Below are 26980 nucleotides of genomic sequence, written 5' to 3' on the forward strand. Positions count from 1 at the left end.
CGGCTGCAGCCACATCTCTGCACTTTGCTCTGTATATCCAGTTTCTGGCTCATGATGCTCCAGCACTGGTCCCCACTCCATAGCATTGGTTTCCACTCCAGCCCCCGGGACCATCCTCCCCACTCATCTCACCCTTCACTCCAGACATCGCAGCACCACGAGCAGCCCCCAGGCTACATGTCCCACCTAAACCCTGGACTGTGCTTCTGCTCCAGCTTCCCAGCCCAGGACTGGCCCTGGTCTTCATCTTCTTTCATACTCATTCCTTCTCCTCTCCAAAAATCTGGTCCAGAATCAGACCCCAGGTGAGAACACCTCTCAGCAACCGCTGTGTGCTTCATCCTGCAGAAATGTCTCATTGACAGCAGATCAGGGGGTGGTTCTGATGGATCTGGTATTTCAGCAGGAGCAGAACAAGGGCTTAACTGAAGCAGTAAGGACTCACCAACCACAACAGCCTGTGTGTCTGCAAAGCCTCCTGCTTAAAAACTGATTGCTGGTTAACAGCTGGTTGTTTTATTGCATTGCTGTGGTTGCCAATTTAATATTGATTTCACATTTTAACCAGGGACATAAGAAGAAGCAGCTTGGACCATAAAAAAGCTGTCTATGTATGTACAAGTTATTCTCCAAAAAAATCAGTTTTATTTGGATGTGTGCACAACCTGCTGTTCTTTAAGTCTTCAGAGCACTGAAAACACGACATTTTCTCCCAAAATCTAGTTGAGTCTGTCCTGAGAAACAAAAGAACTCATATATAAATGGGATGATATTGTCTGTGAGTGAGTTTCTTCCTGCAGGTTGGGCAGGAGTTGGCATTCCTAAGGGAATCACGGAGGCACTGGCTGCAGAAGACGTGGCCACATTTGGTCGACACAATCAGTCGTCCACTTTGCACAATCTGGAAGAAAAGAAACTACAACTGGTATCTGGAGGAGAGAATTCAACAGCGCTGCTCTGTTGGCAGCAGGCAAACAGGCCCTGGAGTATCTGGAATCAGCACATTGCTGCTTTAGTGATAAGGAACCCAAAGATCTCTCGGGGCCGTCTTGGGAGGTGTTTCTCCCAGGACACACACCACTAAGAGATGAGTGTGAGTTCCAGTCTGGTTTCACCCTCAGCCCAAGGTGTGTGCTCCAAGGCAGCTCTCTGCAGCACCCGCAGAACCCGACAGCGTCGCGCAGCTCACCCTGCGCCCCGGCCTCCCTCCCACAGAACAGACACGATGCCAACACGCGGATCCTCACCTCGGAGTAGCCGTCCATGCAGATGGGACAGCTGACGGTACCAGATGGCCTTGCGGGAGAGAGAACAGAACCACAAAGAACAGGCGCCGTTAATGTCACCGTGCACTGAGGGTCACCAATACACAAAATGTCACGTAGCCACCCACCTGCACAGACTAGCCCTGTGCAGTACCCGAATGGCAGTATTGATCTTCAACAGGTCATTAGGAGCTTTGTAACAAAAGCACCTGCCTGTCCGTTGGAAACTATTCATTCTGGAAGTGAAAGAGGTTGCCAGAAATTAAAATATCCCCTATTGTAACTTAGCAACATCCCAGCCCAGTAACAATTCCAAGAGCTCTGTCCTTGTAAAACGAGTCATTATATGAACCACATTTTCCGACTCCTTGGCTGTGTCTTTTACATATTGCAAGCATTTCAGCATCTCTCAAGTTGTACCATAAGATACATTATTTAACTATTTCAGGAACAACTTAAAAGTTTGTGCTGGGGCTTACAGCTTTTTTGGAATGAGCTTTCTTCTAGAAATGCAATTATATTTTAAGCCTGAAGTTTGTGCACAGTAACTAAACAGAAAACAAAGGTTTGGGAAAAAAATCAGTTTCTGCTGTGTATCAGAAATTAGACTTCAGAAAGACACTTCATCTGTCACATACGCATCATTATATGTTGGTTCATCTTCACCAGTGCTAATCAGTATGCAGATGCTCAAGTGTCGCTGGCCAATTAATCCAAGATTTCTGCTTTGTTGTTGATTCTCTGTAAATTAATATTGGTAAATTAGATATATTATAAAATATATATAGGCCTGGAAGTATGAAATGTATGATTCTAAGTAGTCTATAACTTTCTTTCTTAGTTCCTTCACTGCAACACAGGCTCTGAAAGCCTGTTGACATTTGTTTATTCAAAGCAGATATTCCAGTGCTCAAAGTGCTAATTAAAATTATTATCAACTTTGGGCTTACAGAAATTCTGCATCTGGAAAATAAGAAAAGAGATTTTGAAAGGCTTTGATCTATTTTATTTAAGATACTTTCTACAAGCTCTGATAGTGACAATCAAACACAGATTGGATCCATTCTCTAAGGCTCTGGCCAGATAATTTAGTACTGTCCTGTGCCTTTTGGTAAATGCAGTTTCAATCCAGGCTGCTCAAGTTTGTTGGAAAAGAAAAAAAAAGAACTGAAGTTTAGGACAATTCCATTATCAACCATAAGATGTCAACTCACCTTCAACAATCTTGCATCAATGTACATGGGAAGGGAGAGAAAAGAAGAACACAATTAGCCTTTGGAGTGCACCCCTAGTACTACATACAAACACTAGACAAGCTCAGGTAACAAACTGAAGTAGTTTGTACCACAGTTTTGTACCATTGTTTGTACCACAGTCAGTTACAGCTGCGCTTGCCATCTCTCTGAGAGGAGACATTGCAGCTCAACTCCTCATATTTGTGAAGTCAAAGGCTATCTGCTCTCTCCTTCATTGGCCTATGCCTTTGATACCTCTGGAATAGCTTCAGCTTCAAATTGCATCTACTTATATTACCCATAGCTGGTGTATATTCTCCCCAAGTTTTGGAGCAACAAGGTATTTCAGATCACCCTCTTGCTATTGGCAAGTGATGCTCACAGATGTCAATATATTCATAGGTCCATTTGGGTTATAATGTGAAATCTGTGTAAAGTGGTAAATCAGAGTAATGTTTTAACCCTTTAAGTCAGGCTACTTGTTCAGATGCCAGAAGACAAGCCCAGAAAATACCCAAGGCCTTGGCAGACTGTGACCCAAACCTTGTAGGGATCAAGCCTAAGTTTTACTGCCACATTCATGACATCCATTTCCTTTTACTGTACAGATCTTCAAATACAGGTCATTTATGTATTTCAATAGAGTTTGCCAATGCCATAGCATTCAGTCTTCCAGATTCTTCAAGCTTATTAGTTGTCAGCAGGATTCTTCATAATCATCCTGCACCATGACAGGTACACCAGACTTCCTCTGATCTTAGACTAACATTTGCTGAATGAGTGATCTGTATCCTTAGACAATATCATACACGAAATGCACTTCGCATCATGTCTACACAATGAAAAGACATATGATTACCTCTAGCCTGGTCAAACTGGTTAAATTATTGTACAGACATTTAACCAGCCCTTTTTCAAGAAAATACCCAATGTATGTTTACCACAGCCTGGGAAAACAAGGCTGTATTGCTGTGCCCAGGAAGGGTTTTGCTAAGCAGCAACTCCTGAGCAGTTTCTGTGTTGGCTTTCAGGCCTTGACAAGCCAGCTTTGAACTTTAAACTTATCCCTAAATTCAGATTCTATCAGGGAGCACAATACACAGCTAATTTAACCACAACATTTAGACAAGCATGCCAGTCACTACTTACCACAACAGAATCATTGTGAGTCAGATCAACGACTACAGGATCTGAAGATTCACATGTAAGATCTACTACTTCTTCATCAGTTTAAAAACAGAATGTTAGAATCAAGATCAGAGACTGCAGAGGAATTAAGTTGCCTGACACTGTATAACAGGCTGAAGTATAATTCAACCTTCCCCTGTCCCTGTACTAGTCAGGAAGATTATCCAACATTTCATTCAAGCTTTGCCCTCAGTCACGTAGGGCATCACCACCGCTGTCTTCTGCACGTTGCAATGCAAGAGGAACAGGAGCTGAACTCCTCGTGCAGTTCTGTTGTACAACAGCTTGTGGGAGGTACACAGCAGATCATTCAGCTAGCATGGGGGAATGCTTATCACACAGAACAAAACATCAATCATTTGGGATATAATAATCTTACAATACTGTGCTGTAAATGTTCCCTTGAGGGACAGGGCACAACTCGTGACTAACTTTTAATTATCTATTAAAAACTTGGGAGTTCCCAAATATCATTTTCCACTACGTGAAGTGGCAGCTGCAGTAAGTCCCTGCTCATCAGACCAAACATTCAGAGCAGCACTTGAGTATCTTTCTTACCCAACTCATCTATGACAGGTGGTGAATCTCAGTAAGAAACTGAAACATCAGCATCTAAAGCACCTCAGTAAGAAACTGAAACAGTTGTCAGCAGGCTTGTTGTTTCTAGATGCCATACTAGAGGCTTTCTATAATCAGAGGTTTCCCTCCTTCCCAGCAAAGGGCCTAGAAACTGGCAAAACTCCACAGTAAGTGGGACCCCAACCCTCCAGAAGCAGTTTATGCTCTTACCAGGTATAAAAGCAAGCTTACCACTTTCTTCAAGTTCTATTGGCTCTGCTTCTGAAGCCATTTCTGCGGTGGAAGCCATCACCCTGTTTCGCTTCCGAGCTTGCCTAGAATTAACTGCTCCTCCACGCCGCTTTCGTTGGGTCTAAGGAGAACAAAGCCTTAACATTTCCTTACAGACTAATGTTAATGGGGCTCTCATCTTTGCAGCACCAATGAAACCACGCAAGGATACAACAAACACTCCCCTGGCAGGCTGTAATATGCATCCTATGGTGGCGTGGGCCTAAACACATCGCATCCAGGAAACGTCATCCCCTCAGGTCTCTCACCAATTGGGTCGCAAAGGAAAAACATATTGTGGTGGTTTGTAAATGGGAAGACTGGTTCACAGTTCTATCAGATGTTGGCTTCTAGCCAGCCATTGCAGTCAGTCATTGCAGGGGTTTTGCTCACTTTGTAAACACTTCTGAACTATTCCTAGCACTTAGAGAGATCAAAAATCTCAGCTATCACAGAATATGGAGTTATATGAACTTGTAATATGCTTGTGTTCTAGAATATTTACTACAGACTCTTAAAAACATTTGTATAGGTACCATGAACAACACGTTTTAAGAATCTGGTTGGCACTGAGGGCCATGGGGCTTGCTGGGATTCATCCCAGAACATGGAAAGAGCTGGCGGATGTCACGGTAGAACCCTTCTCCATCATCTCCCAAAGGTTTTGGAAGTCTGGGAGTCTGGTGACTGGAAGCTCTCCAGTGTTACTCCAGTTTACAAGAAGGGTGTGAGGGAAGACCCAGGAAACTACAGACCTGTTAGTCCAACCTCAGTGCCTGGAAAAGTTATGGAGAAGATCATGCTGGCTGCTGCTGAAAGGTGTTTAGAGAATAATGCAATCATCATCAGGAACTGTCAACACAACAAAGTCCTGTTCACCTAAGCTGATTTCCTCCTACAATAAGGTCACCTGCCTCGTGGGTGAAGGGAAGGTGGTGGATGTAGTTTTCCTGGATTTTAGTGAGGCCTGGGATAGTGTCCCTCACAGCATCCTTCTGGACAGGCCGTCCAGCTGTGGAACAAGCGGGTTCATGGTGCGCTGGGTGAAGAACTGGCTGGAAGGCAGAGCTCAAAGGGTTCTAGTGAACGGGGAACATCTGGCTGGTGACTGGTGAGCAGCAGTGCTCCTCAGGGCTCAGTTCTAGGTCTGGATCCTTCCAGCTGGACGGAGTCCACTCTATCCCCAAATCAAAATCAACATGTTTTCTTTCTTTTTCCTTGGACTTAGTGATCAGTGAGCCCTCAGGCAGCTCCTCTGGCCACAGCAGACAAAATTTTCGGAACTGTTATGTGTAACTCCCTCCCCAAATATGAACAATCAATTTCAATTGTTTTAAAGAAGATTTCTGCTACGCATAAGAGCAAATGGTTCAAAAAACCCACCACCTACACTTAAATGAATAGTATCTTCAGAGCTTTTCAAGCAGATGTGAGCAAACAGCCTTATGTTCTCACCTGAGGTGTAGAAGACCAAGGCTCAGAGTTTGCTCCCTGACTGAGAAAGCTGGGAACTTCCAACCTCTTGCATCTGCAGCGCAGGACTCACCCAGGCAACCGTTTCCATAACATTCTGTGTCCAGGTAACGCCAGTTCTCCTTGCACACTCAGAAATTCTACAGAACAGGTAACCTATAGCATCTGTTTAGTTTGTTTGGAGAAGAAAAAAGGTGAGCTTTATGACTCAGTGTTCCTCCTCGGCCTCTCTCCAGCATGATGCTTCACCTCTGACACAAAACAGGCAACGTGAGCTTTGTCAATGTTTTAACAGCGGGGAGACACCTCGACACGCTGCAGCTCTTGGCATGAGGCTGCTCCGCCTGCAGGTCCTGGGATCTCCCCCAGGACCCCACCTCAGCACCCCGTCCCCAGCAGAACTGTCCCCACCAGCCCCTCGTCCCTCCCGTGCCAGCAGCACCTTCTCTCCTTTGCACACACTGACCAAAAGGACTCAAAGGTCTGGGGATGGAGGATTCCCCCCCCAAAAAAAAATGAATGAATACACTGTGACTAAAAGAACAAGCTCTTCTGATGGATCAAATCAGTATTTTTATTTCCACCTGTTAAAAGAACAGTTTGCCTACCAGCAGAGTCCAACAGAGATGGGACAGACAGACATGAATACAATTAAATACAGGGAAAAGTCAACTATATACAACAGGACAGACATTTACATAATGAAAAAAAAATCTTTATATTATCTATCACTTGCCAATGTGCAGCAACACTGGAACTCAAATAGATTTGGGTTTCTTTTCTTTTTTCCCCTAAAAAAGGTGTGTAAAGCAATTTAGTATTTTTCCATGTACTGAGACTTAAAATGAATTTTGAGGTGCACAAAATGTGTGGCACTGCACAGAGTACACAAAAGCCAAAAACTTTGTTAAACATTTTATAGTTTGTGGTATCTAAATTTTAATGAGCTCTATGTATTGAGACACAAACTATAAGGTGGTATTTACATGGAGGGAGTTGTGCAAAGTCCTTTTCGGCTATGGCTAGTGCACGGGGAAACTCGCCCTCAGCCCCAGAGGTAAATCCCTTAAATCTTCTTCTTGTTGTCCCTCTCATACAGTACCCAAGGAAAACTGGCCATCATTATTTCCTTGTTTTGTTTTTAAACTGTTGAGAGAAAGCTGTTTCCGTGGCCCTTAAATATCTTCACAGTTTTAATGTTGGGCTGCTTCTCTTGACGCAATTAATGCTTCAAGCAATCTGCAGTACTGCTTCGTCGTTTCTATGGTTTTTTGGGACCCAAATTCCAGCCGTTGTTGTCACCGCACCATCCTAAGGCTGCTGTAGTCCTTGCTTGTAGTTTATATTACCAGTGGGAGCACACAGTAACTAAGGGTGTGTAACTTTATAGTAGTTACCATATTGCCACAGTGCAGAAACTGCACATTCCTGATAACGGGGCTGAAGCAAAGCTACCCCGAACCAGGGCAGGGAAGAAACTGCATTTCTTCAGCTCACCTTGATGGAACAAACCTCTGTATTGCTACATCCAGAAACACCCCTAAACATCCTAATAAAACACACTTCACTTTTGGGTTGCAATCTTCAATACAGAACTTGAGACAGCTCATTAGAAGAGATGCTTTAAAAGGCTTCCTACAGATGCCTATGATAGTTTAGAAAGACACATCAGATACCAACATTAACTAAATGTGTCCTATAGTTGTGCTGCGCTTTCATAATTGACCAATTGCCAAAAGGTGTTTGAAGTTTAATTTGACTTTTCTTATTTTTAATTGACCAAATTTCAACCTTCATAGATGCAACTACTGCATATACGGATCATAAAAATACTGATTTTAATAATCTCATCTACTTTTACTTACTATAATCCTTTTTTATTAGCTCATCTGGGATTCCACATCAGCTTGCAGAGTTCAGCTGTAACAGGTTCAAAGCAGACATTTGTACCTCAAAAGTGACGGGATAACAGTGCATAAACCTGTGTATTCCTGCCTTACTTCAACAGAGGAATGCTTTCTCCTAGGACATGAATCTGACTTCTTTTAAAAACCACACATTTAAAGCAAGCTTGACAACCCTCAGGGCAAGGGGAAATGAAAATTCTCTCTCACAAAGCTGCCAAGCCAAGATCGCTACCAACCATCTTTTAAAGCCCCCACTTCCTAAATCCACGGCAACACAACTGTTTGTTAGTGCTGTGCGCCAGGCTACAACCACTCAGGTGTCAGTAAAACAGCTGAAGGGAACAGCGAAGGGAACGTACAGAACTTTAAGCATTATGCTGGGTACACTCGATACAGTAAGAAGATCTGTAGGTAGTTTGGTATTCAGCTGACAAGAGGAAAGCACACAATTTGCTTCTTATTCACCACTAGCAAGCCCAGAGAAGATGATATTCTCCTTAGTTATCAGGAGAGAGCGCAATAGAACAGTTAACCCAAGAGACCATCTCATCACCTTAGGAAAGAAATTCAGTGTTGTGATTCAAATAAAGGAATTCTTGGCAGTTAAAACATTCAAAGAAGTATTTGCACATTGTACATGTTGCAATTTGTCTACATCAGATCTCATGGAGTTCATAAAGAAAACTACATGTTCAAGCCTTCTGCTTAAAAAATCTGATTGCTGGTTAACAGCAGGTTAGTTTATTGCATTACCCTGGTTGTCAACTTCAATGTTGAGTTATGATAAAACAAACCCTCGGCACAGAACTTACTCTACTCGGGCAAAGATGGCAGAGCACAAAGCAATATTGCCATGAGCTTCTTACAGGATAAAACCAAAAGTGTACGGAAATGGCAGATTGTTCATCTATATTTTGAAAGGTAACTGTTCCGTATCCACATGGAATGCTGGGAATAATTTAAAGAGTAAGAAATAACAAAATATTCAGACCCCTCTTATTTAAGCATTAAAAAAGTAGAAGGAAATGGACTAACTGCTTCTTTTCTGACATAGGCTGCTGGTCTAGTTTAAAGACAGTCCTAAATTTAACATTTTAACCAGGGACATAAGAAGCAGCTTGGACCATAAAAAAGCTGTCTATGTATGTACAAGTTATTCTCCAAAAAAATCAGTTTTATTTGGATGTGTGCACAACCTGCTGTTCTTTAAGTCTTCAGAGCACTGAAAACACGACATTTTCTCCCAAAATCTAGTTGAGTCTGTCCTGAGAAACAAAAGAACTCATATATAAATGGGATGATATTGTCTGTGAGTGAGTTTCTTCCTGCAGGTTGGGCAGGAGTTGGCATTCCTAAGGGAATCACGGAGGCACTGGCTGCAGAAGACGTGGCCGCATTTGGTCGACACAATCAGTCGTCCACTTTGCACAATCTGGAAGAAAAGAAACTACAACTGGTATCTGGAGGAGAGAATTCAACAGCGCTGCTCTGTTGGCAGCAGGCAAACAGGCCCTGGAGTATCTGGAATCAGCACATTGCTACTTTAGTGATAAGGAACCCAAAGATCTCTCAGGGCCATGTTGGGAGGTGTTTCTCCCAGGACACACACCACTAAGAGATGAGTGTGAGTTCCAGTCTGGTTTCACCCTCAGCCCAAGGTGTGTGCTCCAAGGCAGCTCTCTGCAGCACCCGCAGAACCCGACAGCGTCGCGCAGCTCACCCTGCGCCCCGGCCTCCCTCCCACAGAACAGACACGATGCCAACACGCGGATCCTCACCTCGGAGTAGCCGTCCATGCAGATGGGACAGCTGACGGTACCAGACGGCCTTGCGGGAGAGAGAACAGAACCACAAAGAACAGGCGCCGTTAATTTCACTGTGCACTGAGGGTCACTGATACACAAAATGTCATGTAGCCACCCACCTGCACAGACTAGCCCTGTGCAGTACCCGAATGGCAGTATTGATCTTCAACAGGTCATTAGGAGCTTTGTAACAAAAGCACCTGCCTGTCCATTGGAAACTATTCATTCTGGAAGTGAAAGAGGTTGCCAGAACTTAAAATATCCCCTATTGTAATTGAGCAACATCCCAGCCCAGTAACATATTCGTTCCAAGAGCACCTTCCTTAAACAATGAAGGGTAGGAACTCACTAACAGGAAAAAATATTTAGAAATAAATTTCTAGTTCAGAGATGGAAAGACTGACTTGGTGGCTCCCACCAAACTGTGGTTACAGATGTTCCTTTCCTCAATTTGGCCTCCAAGACAGCTCTACTGCACACACACTTACTAACAGCACAGCTATTTGCGTAAGGAACATGTCATACTGTAAGTGCTGAGCCATATTCTCTGTCTGAAAGTTAATTTATTTACAAATTAATCTCTATTTTAAATGACCACAGTAAGCTGCTTTTGTAATTGTAGAATCATAGAATCATTCCAGTTGGAAAAAACCCTCAGGATCAGAGTCCAACGATAACCTAAATCCAGCACTAAACCATGTCACCAAGAACCTCCTCTAAACACATTTTAAACACCGTCTTTACAATAAACACTTGGCTTTGTTACATCACTGCCCATGCTAAGCAACACTTTGTAATTTATTAATTAAACAGGAATAAAAAGCACCAAATATCCTTTATCCCATGGTCTTAAATTGAAGCAGTGAGCACTAACATCGACCCCTATTTTCACATACATAATTTAACTCCATTAATTCTCCCATTTTTACTACTCAAATTCTTTATGCAGCTATAATATCAACTCAGTAATTAATTACAATTTATGATCACTTTCATATAAGCACGACTAGTATAACACTACAGAGTAACATCTTTGTGTCAATGTTAAATTCTGCAGCACTGAGCTACTTCAGCCTTACTGAAACAGAGCCTGAGAGCACATTCTTTAACAGAGGAGCCTGAGATCAAAGGAACAAAACAGTAACATTTTACAGTAACTGATTAGTGGGATTTATTCACCAACATATTCAACCAAATTTAAAAAAAAACCCCAACAACTACAAATCCACTGGCAAAATCCACTATGTTTTAGAACAGTATAAGCTCTTTAGGTGGCATAATTAAGACCCAACACCCAAAATTTCCATACTTAAGTTCTCTCTTACATTGTCTTCCAGTAAGCTAAAAAGCTGAAAGCTCACAAGCTTTATTAAAACCTGTTTTTTTTCCCCCAAACTACTTTACAAAAACCTTTATACCACACTTGTCATGTTCTGTGTCCTCCTTGGTCACAGGGACACCTGATTTCATTTTATTAGTCTAATACATTGCTGCTTTTTTAACATAAGGGAGTGCTCCTACAGCAGGAGTTTGCTGTTTCTCCACAGAATTGAGTCTTTATTGTGCAGACACCTGAACCCAACAGTGAGATCACCATCTCACATCCAAACATATTGGAGCTTTGTGACATACATGGGACAGAACAAAATCTGGTCATTACTGCCCCAACCGCCTTGCAAGAACACCTTTGGAAGAAGGGTTACCACTGTGAGAAAGAGAGGCAGTTAACTGGCACAGTGCGTAAAAAAGCTGTGAATGAATAATAGCTCTTACTGGAATTTGCCAGGTTGCTGCCTGCTGGTCTTGTCATACCAAGCTTCATCGACACCAATGAAAATGTTTCTATATCTAACATCACTACTAGAGCTTTGCATGAAAAGTAAACACAGTGCATTCTGAGCTATGGCCCGTGACTAATCCTCCCTCCTTGCCATACTCCCACATTCATCTTTAACATTGTATGCAAAGTTGTACATCTGTCTCGGGCCAACGTTTTATCCTGAAGTGCAAATGGTACCATTTGGTCATCGTGTGAAAAGTTGTACTTGTTCAAAGAGGGAACGAACTAGAATAAGTTAAGACAGTAAAGATAAACCAGGTTATAGCAATATACCTTAGTCCTGCATGTATAAGAAAAGCAGAACTGAATGTTTGGTAGGTCACAAGACATACATACTTTGAACTTGCAGTTTCATCTTCTAGTGGTCCCAGCTCTCGAGACACTTTATCTGTCACATACACATCATTATCTCTTGTTTCATCTTCATCATCACTACTCAGTACACAGCTGTCCGACTGTCGCTGGCTTCTTAGTCTAAGATTTCTCCTTTGTCGTTGATTCTCTGTAATTTAATTTTAGTAAGTTAGATATAATATATATATCCCTGAAATGCATTATAAACAGTCTGTAACAGTTCATATTTTAAATGAACCATATTCAGCTGGGTTAAGAGCAAGCTTAAACAAATTAGTCTTCTAAATATTAAGGCTGAACATTTCCAGACATTGGGAATATTCTGCTACATAGACAAAACATTTGTTTTATTCACCCTACAAATAGCCAAAACATCTTAAAGATTCTCAGTGTCATAAGCTTCATCCAGTTACGCTACCTGTGAATAAATCTCCCCTATAAAAGGGAAGCTACCTCTCCCAATCCTTCCTAACACAGAAAGCTCCCATCCCATGTTGAGGAATTGCAACAATTGCTGTGTGAAATAAGAGAGAGAGAGGGGACTGAAGTTTCCAAGTAACATGGCAAGGCAGCACATACACAACAAAAAGTCCTGGTAAAACACAGAGTACGTTGTTCAGAAAGTTTCAGAAATGATGGAAGAAACGCTTAAATCTAAAAAAGTAAATCATGGAGCTGCTGTTGTTCCTCACTGCTCTATCCAGGTACGATGATAAACTGTTCACTCTTTTTCTCTGTGTTAAACCAAATCTCCCCATTCAACGCAGTTTCTTTAAAACAAGTCTTTTTAAGAATAGTACTTGAAAAATCACAAAAGTATTTGAAGCACTGTCTCCTTACACATCCTCATCATCTTCCTCCTGAGTTAAGCTAACTTGAAAATGGAGTTATATTGCCCAAGATAACAGGAGATTAAAAAAAATAATTGCCTCATCTTAAACATCCAAAGGTTAAAGAATTGCTGTTTGCTTTTTAATGATTAGAAACCACATGCAATAATTATCTCTGCAACTTCAGCGTATATGTAACAACAATCAAGCACTAATCAATTAAATTCACATAAATAGCCACAATACTAAAGTTCCTTCCTCCATAAGTATTCAGCTACAACTTCTACTGCAAGTATTTTTAATTTGCCCTTGCTTCATTCAGAGCACAGACTAGATTACATTTTAAGGAAGCAGCTAACAACATACATCTCATATCATAATCAGAACAAGGTCTGAAAGTTGTAAAAGATTAACTTCTTTACACCTATAACCACTGTAACATCTTAAGTCGAAAAAAAAATCCACACTTGTTAACACATCTCAGAAACAAATTTGAGGCATGTTATGACTTGATAATGGAAGTGAATAATATAAATTTCTTCTTTAGTACCTTCACTGCAATATAGGCTAAAAAACCCTGTTGATATTTTCTTATTCAAAGCAGATATTCCAGTGCTAATTAAAATTATTATCACTTTGGGCTTACAGAACTTCAGTATCTGGAAAATAAGAAACCATATTTTGAGGAGCTTTGATGTATTTTATTTCAGATAAAATCTAGACAAAATACCTAGACAAATTAGAGAACTGGGCAATCACCAACCATGTGAAGTTTAACAATGGCAAGTGCCAGATTTTGCACCTGGGACATGGCAACCCTGGCTGTACATACAGACTGGGGGACAAGATGCTGGAAAGCAGCTCTGCAGAGAAGTATCTGGGGGTTCCGCGGCAAGCTGAACATGAGCCAACAGTGTCCCTGGCAGCCAGGAGGGCAACTGTGTCCTGGGTGCATCCAGCACCGCATTGCCAGCCGGGCAGGGAGGCGGTTGTCCCGCTCTGCTCTGCACTGGTGCGGCCTCACCTGGAGCACTGTGTGCAGCCTGGGCAACACAGGATAAAAGAAGACATAAAACTACTGGAGGGTGTCCAGAAGAGGGCTACGAAGTTGGTCAAGGGTTTGGAGAGGAAGCCGTATAAGGAGCGGCTAAAGTCACTTGGTTTGTTCAGCCTGGAGGAGACTGAGGGGAGAGCTCATCGTGGTTACGACTTCCTCACGAGGGGAGAAGGAGGGGCAGGCACTGATCTCTTCTCTTTAGTGACCAACGACAGAACCCGAGGGAACGGCAGGAAGATGTGCTGGGGAGCTTCAGATTGAACATGAGGAAAAGGTTCTTCACCCAAAGGGTACTGGACACTGGAACAGGCTCCCCAGGGAGGTGTCAAAGCCCCAAGCCTGACAGTGTTCAAGAAGAGACTGAACAACACCCTCAGACACATGGTGTGAACTGTGGGGTTGTCACAGGCAGGGACAGGAGTTGGACTTGATGATCCTTGTGGGTCCCTTCCAACTCAGGACATTCTATGATTCTATGAGATACTTTCTACAAGCTCTGATAGCAACAATCAAACACAGATTGGATCCATTCTCTAGGGCTCTGGCGAGATAATTTAGTACTGTCCTGTGCCTTTTGGTAAATGCAGTTTCAATCCAGGCTGCTCAAGTTTGTTGGAAAAGAAAAAAAATAATGAAGTGTAGGACAATTCCATTATCAACCATAAGATGTCAACTCACCTTCAACAATCTTGCATCAATGCACATGGGAAGGGAGAGAAAAAAAGAACACAATTAGCCTTTGGAGTGCACCCCTAGTGTTACATACTAACAACAGATAAGCTCAGCAATTACAACAAAACAAGCAAAGAACTGAAGGACATCACTATGGAATTTGATTAAGAATGTTAAAAGTAGCAGTAAATGAGCTGCTCCTCTGAAAAGAAGCGGTTGCTTCTGGTTCTGCTCACACTGCTGCAAAGGGATGGAAACAGAGGCAGGTTCTGAACCACCTGAACACCCCCCGCCCCCTCCCCAGTTTCTGTACCCTACTTTGATTTAGGCTGGAGGAGATTCCTTCCCTCTTCCTCCCCAAACAAGCAAATTCAGGTGCAATGTCCATAAACACTCCAAATTACATTACCAGCTGCTGAAGAAAAAAAATAACCAAACCCAAACCCGCTGTTGTCTTTGGTGGACCCGGAGCTGGGGCCAGGCAGATTCTGTCATGAGGTTCCAGGCCTTTCCTTGGCAAAGGCTAAGGAACAATCCCAGCAGGAGATACCCGCAGATCAGTCCTGCTGCTTCTGGTTTTTATGGCAGCAGGGGCATCCTAAAACCCAGGTTATAAACTACACTGTGGTCTGGATCAAATACTACTCGAGCTTTAAAAATTGCAGGAAAATAGTGGATTTTTTTAAGACTTCTTGGAGTAACAAACTGAAGTAGTTTGTACCATGGTCAGCTACAGTTGCACTTGGCATCTGACAGGAGAACCTTAAACTGATGTTGCAGCTAAACTCTTCATCTCTGACTTATCTCCTCCACTTTTTATTTAAATCATTGGCCTATGCCTTTGATACATCTGGAATAGCTTCAGCTTCAAATTGCATCTACTTATGTTATATTACTCATGGCTGGTATATATTCTCCCCAAGTTTTGGAGCAACAAGCTATTTCAGATCACCCTCTTGCTATTGGCAAGTGCACCCACAGAGGAGCTCCTGTGCTGACCTGTAATGCATGGCTTGCAGGCACTGCCAAGCCAACTTTGAACTAAAACCGTACGCTTAAAAGTCGGATTCTAAGAGGGAGCACAATACACACCTAATTTAACCGCAACATTTAGACAAGCATGACAGTCACTACTTACCACAACAGAATCATTGTGAGTCAGATCAACGACTACAGGATCTGAAGATTCACATGTGAGATCTACTACTTCTTCACCAGCTTAAAAACAGAATGTTAGAATCAAGATCAGAGATCTTCTGCATGTTGCAACACAAGAGGAACAGCAGCTAAGCTCCTCGTGCATTTCTGTTGTATGACAACAGCTTGTGGGAAGTCCGCAGCAGTAGATTATTCATCTAACATGGTAGAATGTTTATCACACAGAACAAAACACGAATCATTTGGGATATAATAATCTTAGAGTACTGTCCTGTAAATGTTCCTGTCTTGTATGTCTTCCAGTCTTTCATAGTCAAATGCACAGAAAAAAATGAAAAAGCCATATAATTACCTGAAGACCAACAGTTACATTTATTCTTTCCTAGGATTTCAGAAGGTAATTTAAATAGCTATTTAGGAGGTCAAGGAGGCTTTGTAAAAATGTACTGACCAGTACTGGCTCTCCCTTCAGGGACATGGCACGAATAACGATGAACTTCTAATTATCTATTTAAAAACTTGGGAGTTCCCAAACATAGTCTGCCACTATCTGTAGTGGCAGCTGCAGTAATTCAGTAACAATATTCAGGAAGCAATTGGACAACGCCCTGAGACACATGGTGTGAACATTGGGGTTGTCCTATGCAGGGACAGGAGTTGGACTTGACGATCCTTGTGTGTCCCTTTCAACTCAGGACATTCTATGTTTCTGTGAAATCCCAGCTCATCAGACCAGATATTCAGATGTTTGAGCAGCACTTGAGTACCTTTCTTACCCAACTCATGTATCACTTGTGGTGAATGTACTGCACCTCAGTAATAAATTGAAACAGTTGTCAACAGGCTTGTTGTTTCTAGAAGCCATACTAGAGGCTTTCTATAATCAGGTTTCCCTCCACATTACTTTCCCTTCCACATTAAGTGGGACCCCCAACCCTCCAGAAGCAGTTTATGCTCTTACCAGGTATAAAAGCAAGCTTACCACTTTCTTCAAGTTCTATTGGCTCTGCTTCTGAAGCCATTTCTGCGGTGGAAGCCATCACCCTGTTTCGCTTCCGAGCTTGCCTAGAATTAACTGCTCCTCCACGCCGCTTTCGTTGGGTCTAAGGAGAACAAAGCCTTAACATTTCCTTACAGACTAATGTTAATGGGGCTCTCATCTTTGCAGCACCAATGAAACCACGCAAGGATACAACAAACACTCCCCTGGCAGGCTGTAATATGCATCCTATGGTGGCGTGGGCCTAAACACATCGCATCCAGGAAACGTCATCCCCTCAGGTCTCTTACCAATTGGGTCACAAAGGAAAAACGTATTGTGATGTATTGTTTGCAAGCGGGAAGACTGGTTCACAGTTCTATCAGATGTTGGCTTCTAGCCAGCCATTGCAGTCAGCCATTGCAGGGGTTTTGCTCACTTTGTAAACACTTCTGAACTATTCCTAGCACTTAGAGAGATCAAAAAATCTCAGCTATCACGGAATATGGAGTTATGTGAACTTGTAACACACTTGTGTTCCAGAATATTCACTACAAACTCTTAAAAACATTTGTATAGCTACCATGAACAACACGTTTTAAGAGTCTGGTTGGCACTGAGGAGTAAAATACTTACTGTGCTCATGGTCTTTCTTGATCTAAAAATCACAGAAAAAGCCAGAGGTACAAATACAAAAAAAAAAAAAAAAAAAAAATTGCAAGGAAGCCCCAAGTATCAATTCCTTAGATTCCTTTTGATAGGACACGGTTGAAAGTCCAGATTTCTCAGGGTCTGAGAATGATGCTTTTCCAAACCTACAAGAAAAGGAGAGAGAAGATCACCCATCTGTAACGCTTGTTCTCTTCCATACACCCCCTCCCCAAGATTCCCATTCCTGAGTCACCGGTTTTTGCCCAAAGCTGGAGGGAAGTCCCAGGGTTTGGCATTTGAGTCTCAGACACCTGCTCCTGGGCCTGAAGTCTCCGTCAATGTTATGCATTTCCTGAACTAAACACCAGAATAAGCCAGGCTGCCAGCAAACTAGAAAAATGCTAAGGAGTCCCAAAGAAGTTTAACTGAAAAGTAATGATTGACTCCCAATGCAACGTTTGTGTGCGGGCAGGAATCACTGGGAATTGTGTCATAAACAGCCATCTTCAGCGAACAAAAAAATGCAGATAATCAGTTTTGATCTCCAGTCCATCTCCAGATTCCAACAGGCAGGAGCTGAACAGCTTGAGAGGAATCTAAAGCAAGCGGAGCAGAGACATTTCAGTTTAGAAACCCTCACAGACCTGCAAGAGAAGATGAGTCTACTGTAGCTACCCTGTAGTAACTGTAGGTGTGCCTGCTCCTACCCATCAGACAGCAAACTGCTACTGTGGGAGGAGATGAAAAACACAGAGGCCCTTATGAGCAGCTGACATGGTACCAAAGTTCCCATCTGAAACTTACTCATGGCACAATTATCACGTGTCCAACACATGATGAGGAGCTGGGGCTGGAGAGAGTGGAGGGACCAGGAAAAAAAACTAACCAAGACAATTATGTTAAACAAGAACTGCAAAACTGTATTCCCGATAATGACTTTGATCTACGCTGCAAATACCAGCACACACGTGGTTAAGCTGTTCTCAGACTAAGAAACACAGAGACTATGCAGCAGGATGGAACAGCACTAGTAGTCCATCATGATCTTGAGTTAAAGGAAACCTGACCAATTTTCTTCCTCTTAAACCTTCTCCCTGTATTTCTTAAATCACTTATTTTCTTAAGAGATCCATTAGCACTGAAATATTGTATTATTAGCTTGAAAAAAGTCCTTACACTAAATCTGGTGCTTTTACCAAATTCAAAGATATATTTATGCACAGTTTTAAGCAACACAATATGTCACTCATGCATATTCTCATTTTAAACTGGCACTGCGTTGCAAAAACCAAAACGAAAGTCAACTCTTTTTCTTTGTTTGTTACTTGGACCTCTTGCTGTATGCCAGACTTAAAAATCAGTGAGTCCACAGGCAGATTCTGGTCACAGAAGATGAAGTTTTCGGACCTGTTAAGCATAACTCCCTGTCCCAATACAAACCCAACACGTTTTGATAGTTCTAAGATTTAAGATGTTTTTTTAAAAGCACCTGGGATGACTCCAGTCATAAAATGTTGCACAAATTCTCTCTGCCCACAAGCGGGTTAAGAACCAAAGATGAGCTATCACAGAAGAAAAAAAGAAAAGAAATCCCAAACAAATGAATAAACTTACGTTTGAAAATTATGGTGAAAAGAAAACGAAGGTAATACACAATAGACCCGTCATGTCAAGACCACCTTGCCCATGTTAAATACACACCACTTTACCAAGGAACAGATTATCTATAGGATTACTACGGCATGTCTCAGAGAATCTAACATCAGACCTCAAAGGCAACACAGGCAAGAGATACTTCTTGAGCTCAGTGACAGAGGGCACCAGGGGTATTGAGATGGTTTCATTTTCAGAATCTCACATCAACAGTATCCAGAGAGTATACATAAGGCACAAATATTCTAGCTGTAATGGCTCAAATCTTAATGTCTTCAGAAGCTTCTTCTGAAGAAAAAAGTTGAGAATGGATACCCATAGGGAGGCTCATCACTGTTAAAGCACCCTCATAGGTATGTTCGTCGGTATCAACATGACCCAGCTCAGGAGTCATATTTATAAAGACAATCAGACGGCTGGAATTTATTAAGTCTATGTTAGGAGTCTCATGATCCAGCAACATTTTTTTTTTGGTAAGAACAAACCTCCTCTGTGGGATCGTACATTTCTATACATTATTGACTTACGTGGGAAACTTAATAGAAACTTAATTACCTGAACTGTAAGAATGAGTAGCAAAAATAAAGCAAAGCTTACATCCTTGAACATACCATAGACCAAGTTTGCACAACAACAGAAGTAAACAGAACAATTCTGAGTTTTGCAGTTTTGGAGACATACTCATCAATAAGAATTCCTTTAAGATTTCCAAAACCTCAGGACCACTCAATTTAATATGATTTATTAAATAGCCCTGGGCAGTCCAAGTTAAGCGATGAGGTCTATATGCTCCTCCTCCAGCAGTCACTATGAAATCCAGCACCAAAACTCCCAGGACTGAAAAATACAAATACAATTACTGCATCAACCTCTGCCCTAGGCCCATAAGCATCAGATATCTCCAGCTAAAGCTGTCAGCTCATCTGTTACACCTGTAGCAAGATGCATTCAGACAAACTTCTACAATTAAGATTTTTTTAAGGGTTAAAAACCAATACTTTTTTAATATGAAAACTTAGCAGATCATCTTAGTAAGCCAATGAATACTTACAGACTTTTTATTGCATTACTGCAGGACCATTCCGTATGAGAAAAGCCACTCCTCTTCCTCTCATACAGAGCTCTGCACGGGCAGGTTTTTTTTCCTGTCATTTAGCTCTCCCAAGGGCTTAAGCAGCGTTGTCCTCATAACAACAAAATTCAAGGTTTATTCTAGCTAACTCACTAGCATTTTAAGGACTGCATCACCAACCTTCCTATATACAGGGAGATACTTGGAAATAAAATAAAGGTAAATTAATCTAAATTAAGAATGTTTATGAGAAAAGGAATACTGATTTCCATATTTATAATTTGGCTCCTGTTAAATTTTTTCCTCTATTAAAAAGTTAACTTTTCCCTGAGTTCAAGTTGACCTAATTTAACATATCTGAATTACAATTCTAAAAAACTGGATTATCTAGACAACATAAACTGAAAATTTTTCTTACATCACTCTGAAAACAAAGTCTTGGTCACTTACATGCTTAGCATGAATTGAGGCAAATTAGCTTAAGCAAGAAGTAGGCATTTCTACCATGTCTCACTAACACAAACAAGTTATTTATTAATCATGGTAAATATTACATATACACTAAAGCAACTACTTGAAGAAAGCAATGATGTCAGTCTAAATGTTTTGTGTGTGCAAGGCACACGTGACGAAAACAGTGTATGTTGTATTTGTCATAACAAGATATGCTATGCCTTTAAGAGCTTGCTTCTCATTTCTACTCTTAGGACCCCTCTCTACACCACTAAAAACAGGAAACACAGTATCAAAGATGAAAGCACATATAAAGATTTTCTGTGGTCAGAAGATGCATGTACAAAGAGCTAGTTTGTTTGTTTGTTTTTAATCAGAGGGAACAGTAATGTGCCATTTTACTCTTTCAAAACTTTCCCATCATCTTATTTCCAGTACCTTTAAAGATGCCCTCATTTTTTCAGAAGCACTACTGCAGCTTCAGTGAAAACAGATGCTGAGTCTATTGTGTTTAACCTAAACTAGGTCAAGCAATCCCATACTACAAAAGCTTTGTGAGAGGCACTATAAAGAGTAAAGAGGAGAGATAAACAACCTACCAGAGACATAGACTAGCCTACCTGCTTTAAGCAGTCAGATATATTTACAGACAAATAAGACTTAAGACGAATAAGTTTATGAGCAGCCTAACAAAAAAGCACCACCAAACCAAGGAAGCTAAATAAACATCCAGAGAACAAAACACTGAAAACTTTCAGCTGGCCAGATGTTCTGTTTCAGAAATAACAACAAAGACAAAGACTGGCCAGAAGGAAAGCTCCTCATTGCTCTTGTGTGCACAATTTTCTCTGTCGGGCTGCAGCTTACTCTCAATAGTCCCCAAATGAAATACAGAAAAAAGGGAAAAGAAGTTGAGTGTTTCCACGTTCTGCAACGGAGCCGCAGGGGAGCGCTGAGGCAGGGCAGAGGCGTTCCCTCCGCTCCCGCTGTCACACAACACGGCAGGACAGACCAACAACCCCCCACAGCGACACGAACTGCAGGTGCTGACCCCCCTGCACCCCCGTCGCCTCCTTCCCAGCGCTCGTCTCTCAGCCACTTCAGGACAGAGCGGCCCCGCAGCGAACACAGTCCATGGCCCAGCCAGCACCCCAGGAGCCCGCGCAGCCCGGCGGGTCCCGCTGTCGAGGGAACGCCGGCGGATCACAACCGGAGGCCGAGCCGGCCCCGCACCCCGCCCGCCCGGCGGGAAGGGGACGGGACCCGCGGGCAGGGGAGGCCGGGGCCGGCCCCGAGAGCCGGGCAGCGCCGCTCGCAGGCCCCGGAGCCCCTCAGAATAGCAAATAAAACCAAATCCCCGGCTGGGGTGGGGGAGGCGGACAGGCCGCACGGCTCCTCAGGCGGAGGGGGACTGGGGGGCCCCTCAGGGCCGCCACAGCGGCGGGCAGGGCCGCGCCCGGGGGAAGCGGCTCCGGCCACCGCCCCCGCCCCAGAGGAGACAGCAGCCCCGCAGGGCGCAGCCCCGCACCGGCAGAACAAGCCCCGTCACCTCCCGCTCCCTTCAGCGCCAGCCTGCCCCTCCCCCCCCGCGGCCGGGCGCGGCTGCCCTGCCCCAGCCCCTGACCTACCGCCCGCTGCCCCGAGCGCCTCGGAGGGGCAGGACAGGCAGGGCGGGCCCGGGGCCGCTGATGCCGCTCTCGGGCGCCTCTCCCACCCTCACACCGGAGCCCCCGGCCTGCAGCGCTCACCCGCGACACCCGGCCCGGCAGCGGCGTACGACAACGCCCGCCTCCTCTCCCCCGCCATTGGAGGGGCCACGGGCCACCGGAGCGCGGAATGGCCGTCGCGCACGTCAATCAGGAAGCTGTGAGGAACGCGGCCCCGCCTCTTATCCGGCCCCGGGGTGTGCTGGGAGTTGTAGTTTCGCTTGGCGGGGGCGGGGCTTGACTGCTGCCCCCTCATGGCGGCCCGGGGGCCAATGGTACCTGGGGTATATTAGAAGGGCGGTGGTCAGTAGGTCAGAGAGGTTCTCCTGATTCTTTACTCTGCCCTGGTGAGACCACACCTGGAATATTGTGTGCAGCTCTCGGCCCCTCAGTTCCAGCAGGACAGGGAACTGCTGGAGAGGGTCCAGTGCAAGGCTACAAAGATGCTGAAGGGAGTGGAGCATCTCCCGTGTGAGGAAAGGCTGAGGGAGCTGGGGCTCTGGAGCTTGGAGGAGACTGAGAGGTGACCTCACAGGTATATAAAGGGTGAGTGCCATGAAGATGGAGCCAGGCTCTTCTTGGTGACAACCAATGATAAGACAAAGGGTAATGGGTTCAAACTGGGACTCAAGAGGTTCCACTTAAGTATGAGAAGAAACTTATTCTCAGTGAGGGTGACAGAGCCTGGAACAGGCTGCCCAGGGGGGTTGTGAAGTCTCCTTCTCTGCAGACATTCAAACCCGCCTGGACACCTCCCTGTGTAACCTCATCTGGGTGTTCCTGCTCCGGCAGGGGGATTGGGCTGGATGAGCTTTCAAGGTTCCCTCCAGTCCTTGACATTCTGTGTTTCTATGACTCCCCTGGGAACTTTTCCTCAGTCTCAGGGTTAGTTTGGTTCTGCCCATTCCTGAAAGGGGTGGCAGAGGCAGGACTGTGCTTTTACAGTGTTCTGCAACGCTGTTGTATGGTGGGGGGTGCTGTGCGAGCTTTGGGTGTTTCCCTCTCCCCCCCCCTATGTCAGTCTTCTGGAAATGGTTCCAACGCGCTGAGCAAAAATCACCAGAACCATCAACTTGGGACATTGTTACCTGTTGTTTGTGGCATAATTAGTCCAGATCCTCTCTGTAACTCGTTACAGGCCCTTGCAGGGGTGTTTTTGATGCTCTCAGCTCGCTGCCCAAAGGGGTGTTTCCCACCTGCTTTCCCTTAATGTAAGGATCCCTCTCACTGCCCTATGCTTGGCTGCTTCGCTCTTTGTGCATCAACTCGGAGCTTTTCCTGGTGACTTTTCTTGTCTTCTCCCCTGAGTGAACAGAGCTTGAGATTTGTACTAGGTGTTTTTTTTTTTAACTTGCCATTCCAACATATCTGCGTCTTTGGTTTCATTTAAATAACAAACTATCTTTTCTCTCTAAGGCAAGTCGGATTGCCTGCCCAGGGAGTCACCGAGCTTGGGCTTTGCCTCATTAGCGGGGCTGATTTGGAAGAGCCACATGCCATGCAGCAGTGACCATGTCACAGGCACCCTGTGTCCCACGCTCACACAGAGCTGAAACCCCCTGGTCTTCCTCAGGTAGTCTGGGCCTCTTAGACTGCAATTACACCTGAAAGCTTTTGTGGTTTGGCCATTTACACTGAAATGAGAGACCTCTGGAACGTGCAGCTCTCAACACTGAAAGGGTTTGTTAATGAGGCTGTCAGTAAGATCAGACAGGTGAAACCTCTGATTTTGCAAGTCTGTTTTGTTGGATGATTTAAGAGTCAGCCTTGTTCCCTTACCCTCGTCTTCTTGGCTGCAAATAGTGTAATAAATGTGTAAAGAAATGAATCACGAATTATTCATGCACCTGTGTTTCCGCGGAGCATGACGAGTGTTGAGGCTTTGCTGACTCAATTATCTGACCAGGTTGTGGGTGGTCTGTGGCAGAATCTCTAGCTAAGGCAGCGGTGTTGCCTCAAAGCTCACCTGGCCCCAGTGGTATCACACCTGCTTTTGTAACATAACGCTAAGAAATTCTACCAGCACTTCGCTGGTTCATCACCTCAGGTTTCTGTGCATCACATTCCTGGAAGGTGCTCCAGTGGCCATGTGTACAGTGGTTCTGGACAGGGTCTGCTGCCTCCACCATCAAGTTATTCACATTTGTCAGGAGGAATGTGGTATTTTTAATGTTATTCTGTGTATTCTGTTGCAAGACATGCCATCACTGAAAAATCAACAGGCTATATTGGTATAAAATATGGGAGTATATTAGTATTTTTCCTCAAAGACTCACATTCTTTTACATTCCTCAAAACATTGATTCTGAAGATGACTTTATGCATCAGATTCTGAAGTAGCAATAGGGCCATTGGTGACTTCTGAGGGTAAAAATTCCACAGCTGAATTATTGAGCTGTGGGAAACTACAGCAGATCTGTGGAATTCTTGACAGAGAGTATGGGAACAGAGATCAGCCTTGAAGACATTAAGGTTTACCCTTGAGAAGGATGGGAGTAAAGGAGTATCCAGAGATATTAAGTTGTACCCGTGAAAGGGAAGGGATGTGCCCGTGAGAGAGAAGGGAGTAGCAGAGTAACATGGATGATGGAAAATTAGCCAATGAGATGTTACTGCTGTAACTTGTAACCAATAGTGAAGAGACACATGAATTGGTAGAACTGTATAAAAATGCACTTGTAGCAATAAATGGCATCTATCTACTACTTCCATCCTGGAAGAACTTGGTCCATGTCGTTTGTTTGTCTCAACCGTGACACCAAGCTTGCTCTATTCCTCAGTCCTTTCATTTGAGAGCAGGGAAAATATGGAGAAGAAAATAATTGTGAATCAGCTTGATCGCAATTCAGTAAGAATTCTGAAAACTGGTTCTAACATCACAGGGGAAGAAGCATGCAGTATGATTTCCATGTTACTTACCTACATAGTCCTGTCTAGCTCTTTGCTTAGTGATGATTTGTTTTTTCTCAAAAAGAGACCTCAAAAAAGCAAAGAGGTACTATTCAGCTGTGCAATATCCCAGCCCACGGCTGCCAGCTCTGTTCATTGCTGGCTTCTGGAAAACCGAGGTGTTACAGTCACTGCTCGGCTTTGTTGCTCTGGCACAAAATGCAGCAGAACGCTGCACAACCGCAAAGGAAGATGAACTCCCTGCCACCAAGGGTTTGTCATTTTAAGCTGTTAGAATCCTCTACTAGATATGGTTTCACTGTTCCCTCTTCTCTGTAGATCTGCTGCTGTTCCTTCTTGTCACTCTCCTACATTCCTTAACACTTCCTTACTGATCTTGAGTCCTATATTACTTTAGCCGGCTACAGTAGCATTTACTTTGAATGAAAAATAATTTTATCAGCTTGTGGAAGTGATCTTCACAGCTAGGTGGCAACAAAAGAATTCCATTAGGCTTCCTCCAGTAAAAAGCCAGAAATGTGACGTTGGGAGAGCATTAAAAGCAGCTGCCTGACTATAATGTCAGCGACAGTCTCCTTCAATTTAAATATTTGCAATAGCCATAATTAAACACTTAGTAACTGGCATCAAGTTAAAGTAGAACTACATGACATAGTCTTACTGCTGTGTGGATTTTAATTCAGATTTCTATCTTCCTTGGCCATGTGCCTAGAATAAGTCTTGTGATTTAAAGGCTGTTTTACACAGCATAGAGATTGTCATAGAGGGCAAATTATCTTCTAGGTGAGTAATAGAATTGTGACTTTTTCTGGAAGCTGCTCCCTAAAAGGATCAAACAACGTTATGTTCTCCTTCCACTGTTTAAAGACTCAAGAGATTCACATCCGCGAATAGAGGGGCGGCCTGTCTGGGTCACTGAATGTGGTCTCTGGCTCCTGGAGGTTATCACATCATCTAAACCATCTCCAACAGTTTTTTCCTCATCCTCTAAAACTGGTGATCCTCTTGCACACAGTTACTGTCAGGTAAGATGTATTAGGAACTTGGGCTGAGTATGCCTCCTGAAAGATGCATATGTATACAAATAGTGCTTGTTTTTTGCCCTCATTTTTATTCTTTTGGAAGATGAGCATAGCAAACCATGGCATAGTATGCAATGATAACAGAAATACAGATCTCAGCATTCTTACCTAGATATTTGCCATTCTGCTTTAGGAGCTTTGATAGTAAATTTTCAGATTCTTAAAGCTTTTGATTCTAACAGGAAAAAATGTTATCATTATAGCTTAAAAATAAAATTCTCTTACAAAAAGTTAACACATTTGTATTCTGTTTTGCCTGTATGACCCAAATTTTTCTAATCACACTGTAAAGGTGAAGTAAAAATTAAAATTCAATCTTTTAATAGGCAGGCACGCTGGGAGATTTCCACTAGGCCTGAATTTGTTCCAAATGTATTTTATTTTACTTCAGAATGCAATAGGTGGGCTGTAGGTGTCCTTCTTGCTGCCTCAAAAGCAGCCACTTTCTGAGCCGTTTCTCTGGCCATGAGGCCATGTTGAAGGATCTTGACCTGTCGTTCCCGACTCTCTTCCAGTTCTTTCCAACGGTTCCGTTCCAAAGAATCCTGTGGAAAAGACACATGGATGAACAGAGTGCAGAGACTACAGTGATTATCTTTAGAGGATACACTGAACTTCTCTTTGATAGCCTGGCTGGTTGGCAACATGGTTTATTTGCCAACAGGATTGTGAAACTTGCCACTCTCAAACTGGGCATGATGAATAGAAAGGTAACTTGAGCTGGTTGCCCAGTTTAAGATTAATTAAACACAGCTGCAACACTCCACAAAATATTAAATCAAGATAAAGCTACATCTGGATGGTTTGCTGCCTTATGTTCTTCCTTTGCCAACAGTTTATT

General features: G+C 43.3%; 3 protein-coding genes across 3 annotated transcripts in view; all 3 read right to left on the bottom strand.

Moving 5' to 3' along the window:
* Window positions 1-613: 613 nt before the first annotated feature.
* On the bottom strand, window positions 614-5338 carry RNF4 (ring finger protein 4; the record flags this gene model as incomplete). Its single annotated transcript, XM_080343869.1, has 5 exons — window positions 614-901; window positions 1248-1352; window positions 3650-3729; window positions 4499-4619; window positions 5306-5338. The coding sequence occupies 5 exons, from the start codon at window positions 5336-5338 to the stop codon at window positions 752-754; spliced, it is 489 nt and encodes a 162-aa protein (XP_080199995.1). The 3' UTR covers window positions 614-751.
* Window positions 5339-6570: 1232 nt separating this feature from the next.
* LOC308039972 (E3 ubiquitin-protein ligase RNF4-like) lies at window positions 6571-17558 on the bottom strand. Its single transcript, XM_080343755.1, has 6 exons — window positions 17249-17558; window positions 16616-16736; window positions 15607-15693; window positions 11899-12064; window positions 9696-9744; window positions 6571-9349 (listed from the first exon to the last, which is right to left on the bottom strand). Exons 1-6 carry the CDS (start codon window positions 17255-17257, stop codon window positions 9200-9202), a joined length of 582 nt encoding a protein of 193 aa, XP_080199881.1. The 5' UTR covers window positions 17258-17558; the 3' UTR covers window positions 6571-9199.
* Window positions 17559-26412: 8854 nt separating this feature from the next.
* Window positions 26413-26980, bottom strand: part of CFAP99 (cilia and flagella associated protein 99) — a 60835-nt gene continuing 60267 nt past the window's right edge. Inside the window, exon 17 of the mRNA XM_080343964.1 lies at window positions 26413-26684. Coding sequence (XP_080200090.1) covers window positions 26517-26684 — 168 coding nt within the window. The 3' untranslated portion in view covers window positions 26413-26516. The remainder of the gene's footprint in view (window positions 26685-26980) is intronic.

The sequence above is a fragment of the Nesoenas mayeri genome (genome assembly GCF_963082525.1).
Source record: "Nesoenas mayeri genome assembly, chromosome: 4".
Lineage (NCBI taxonomy): Eukaryota > Metazoa > Chordata > Aves > Columbiformes > Columbidae > Nesoenas > Nesoenas mayeri.

What these genes read in the sequence shown, in the direction of transcription:
- LOC308039972 (XM_080343755.1), bottom strand. An exon ending in GATGAAACTGCAAGTTCAAA is followed by an intron (nt 9,745 to 11,898) that starts GTATGTATGTCT and finishes CTCTCCCGCAAG; the next exon opens with GCCGTCTGGTACCGTCAGCT. An exon ending in GCATGGACGGCTACTCCGAG is followed by an intron (nt 9,350 to 9,695) that starts GTGAGGATCCGC and finishes CTTTTCTTCCAG; the next exon opens with ATTGTGCAAAGTGGACGACT.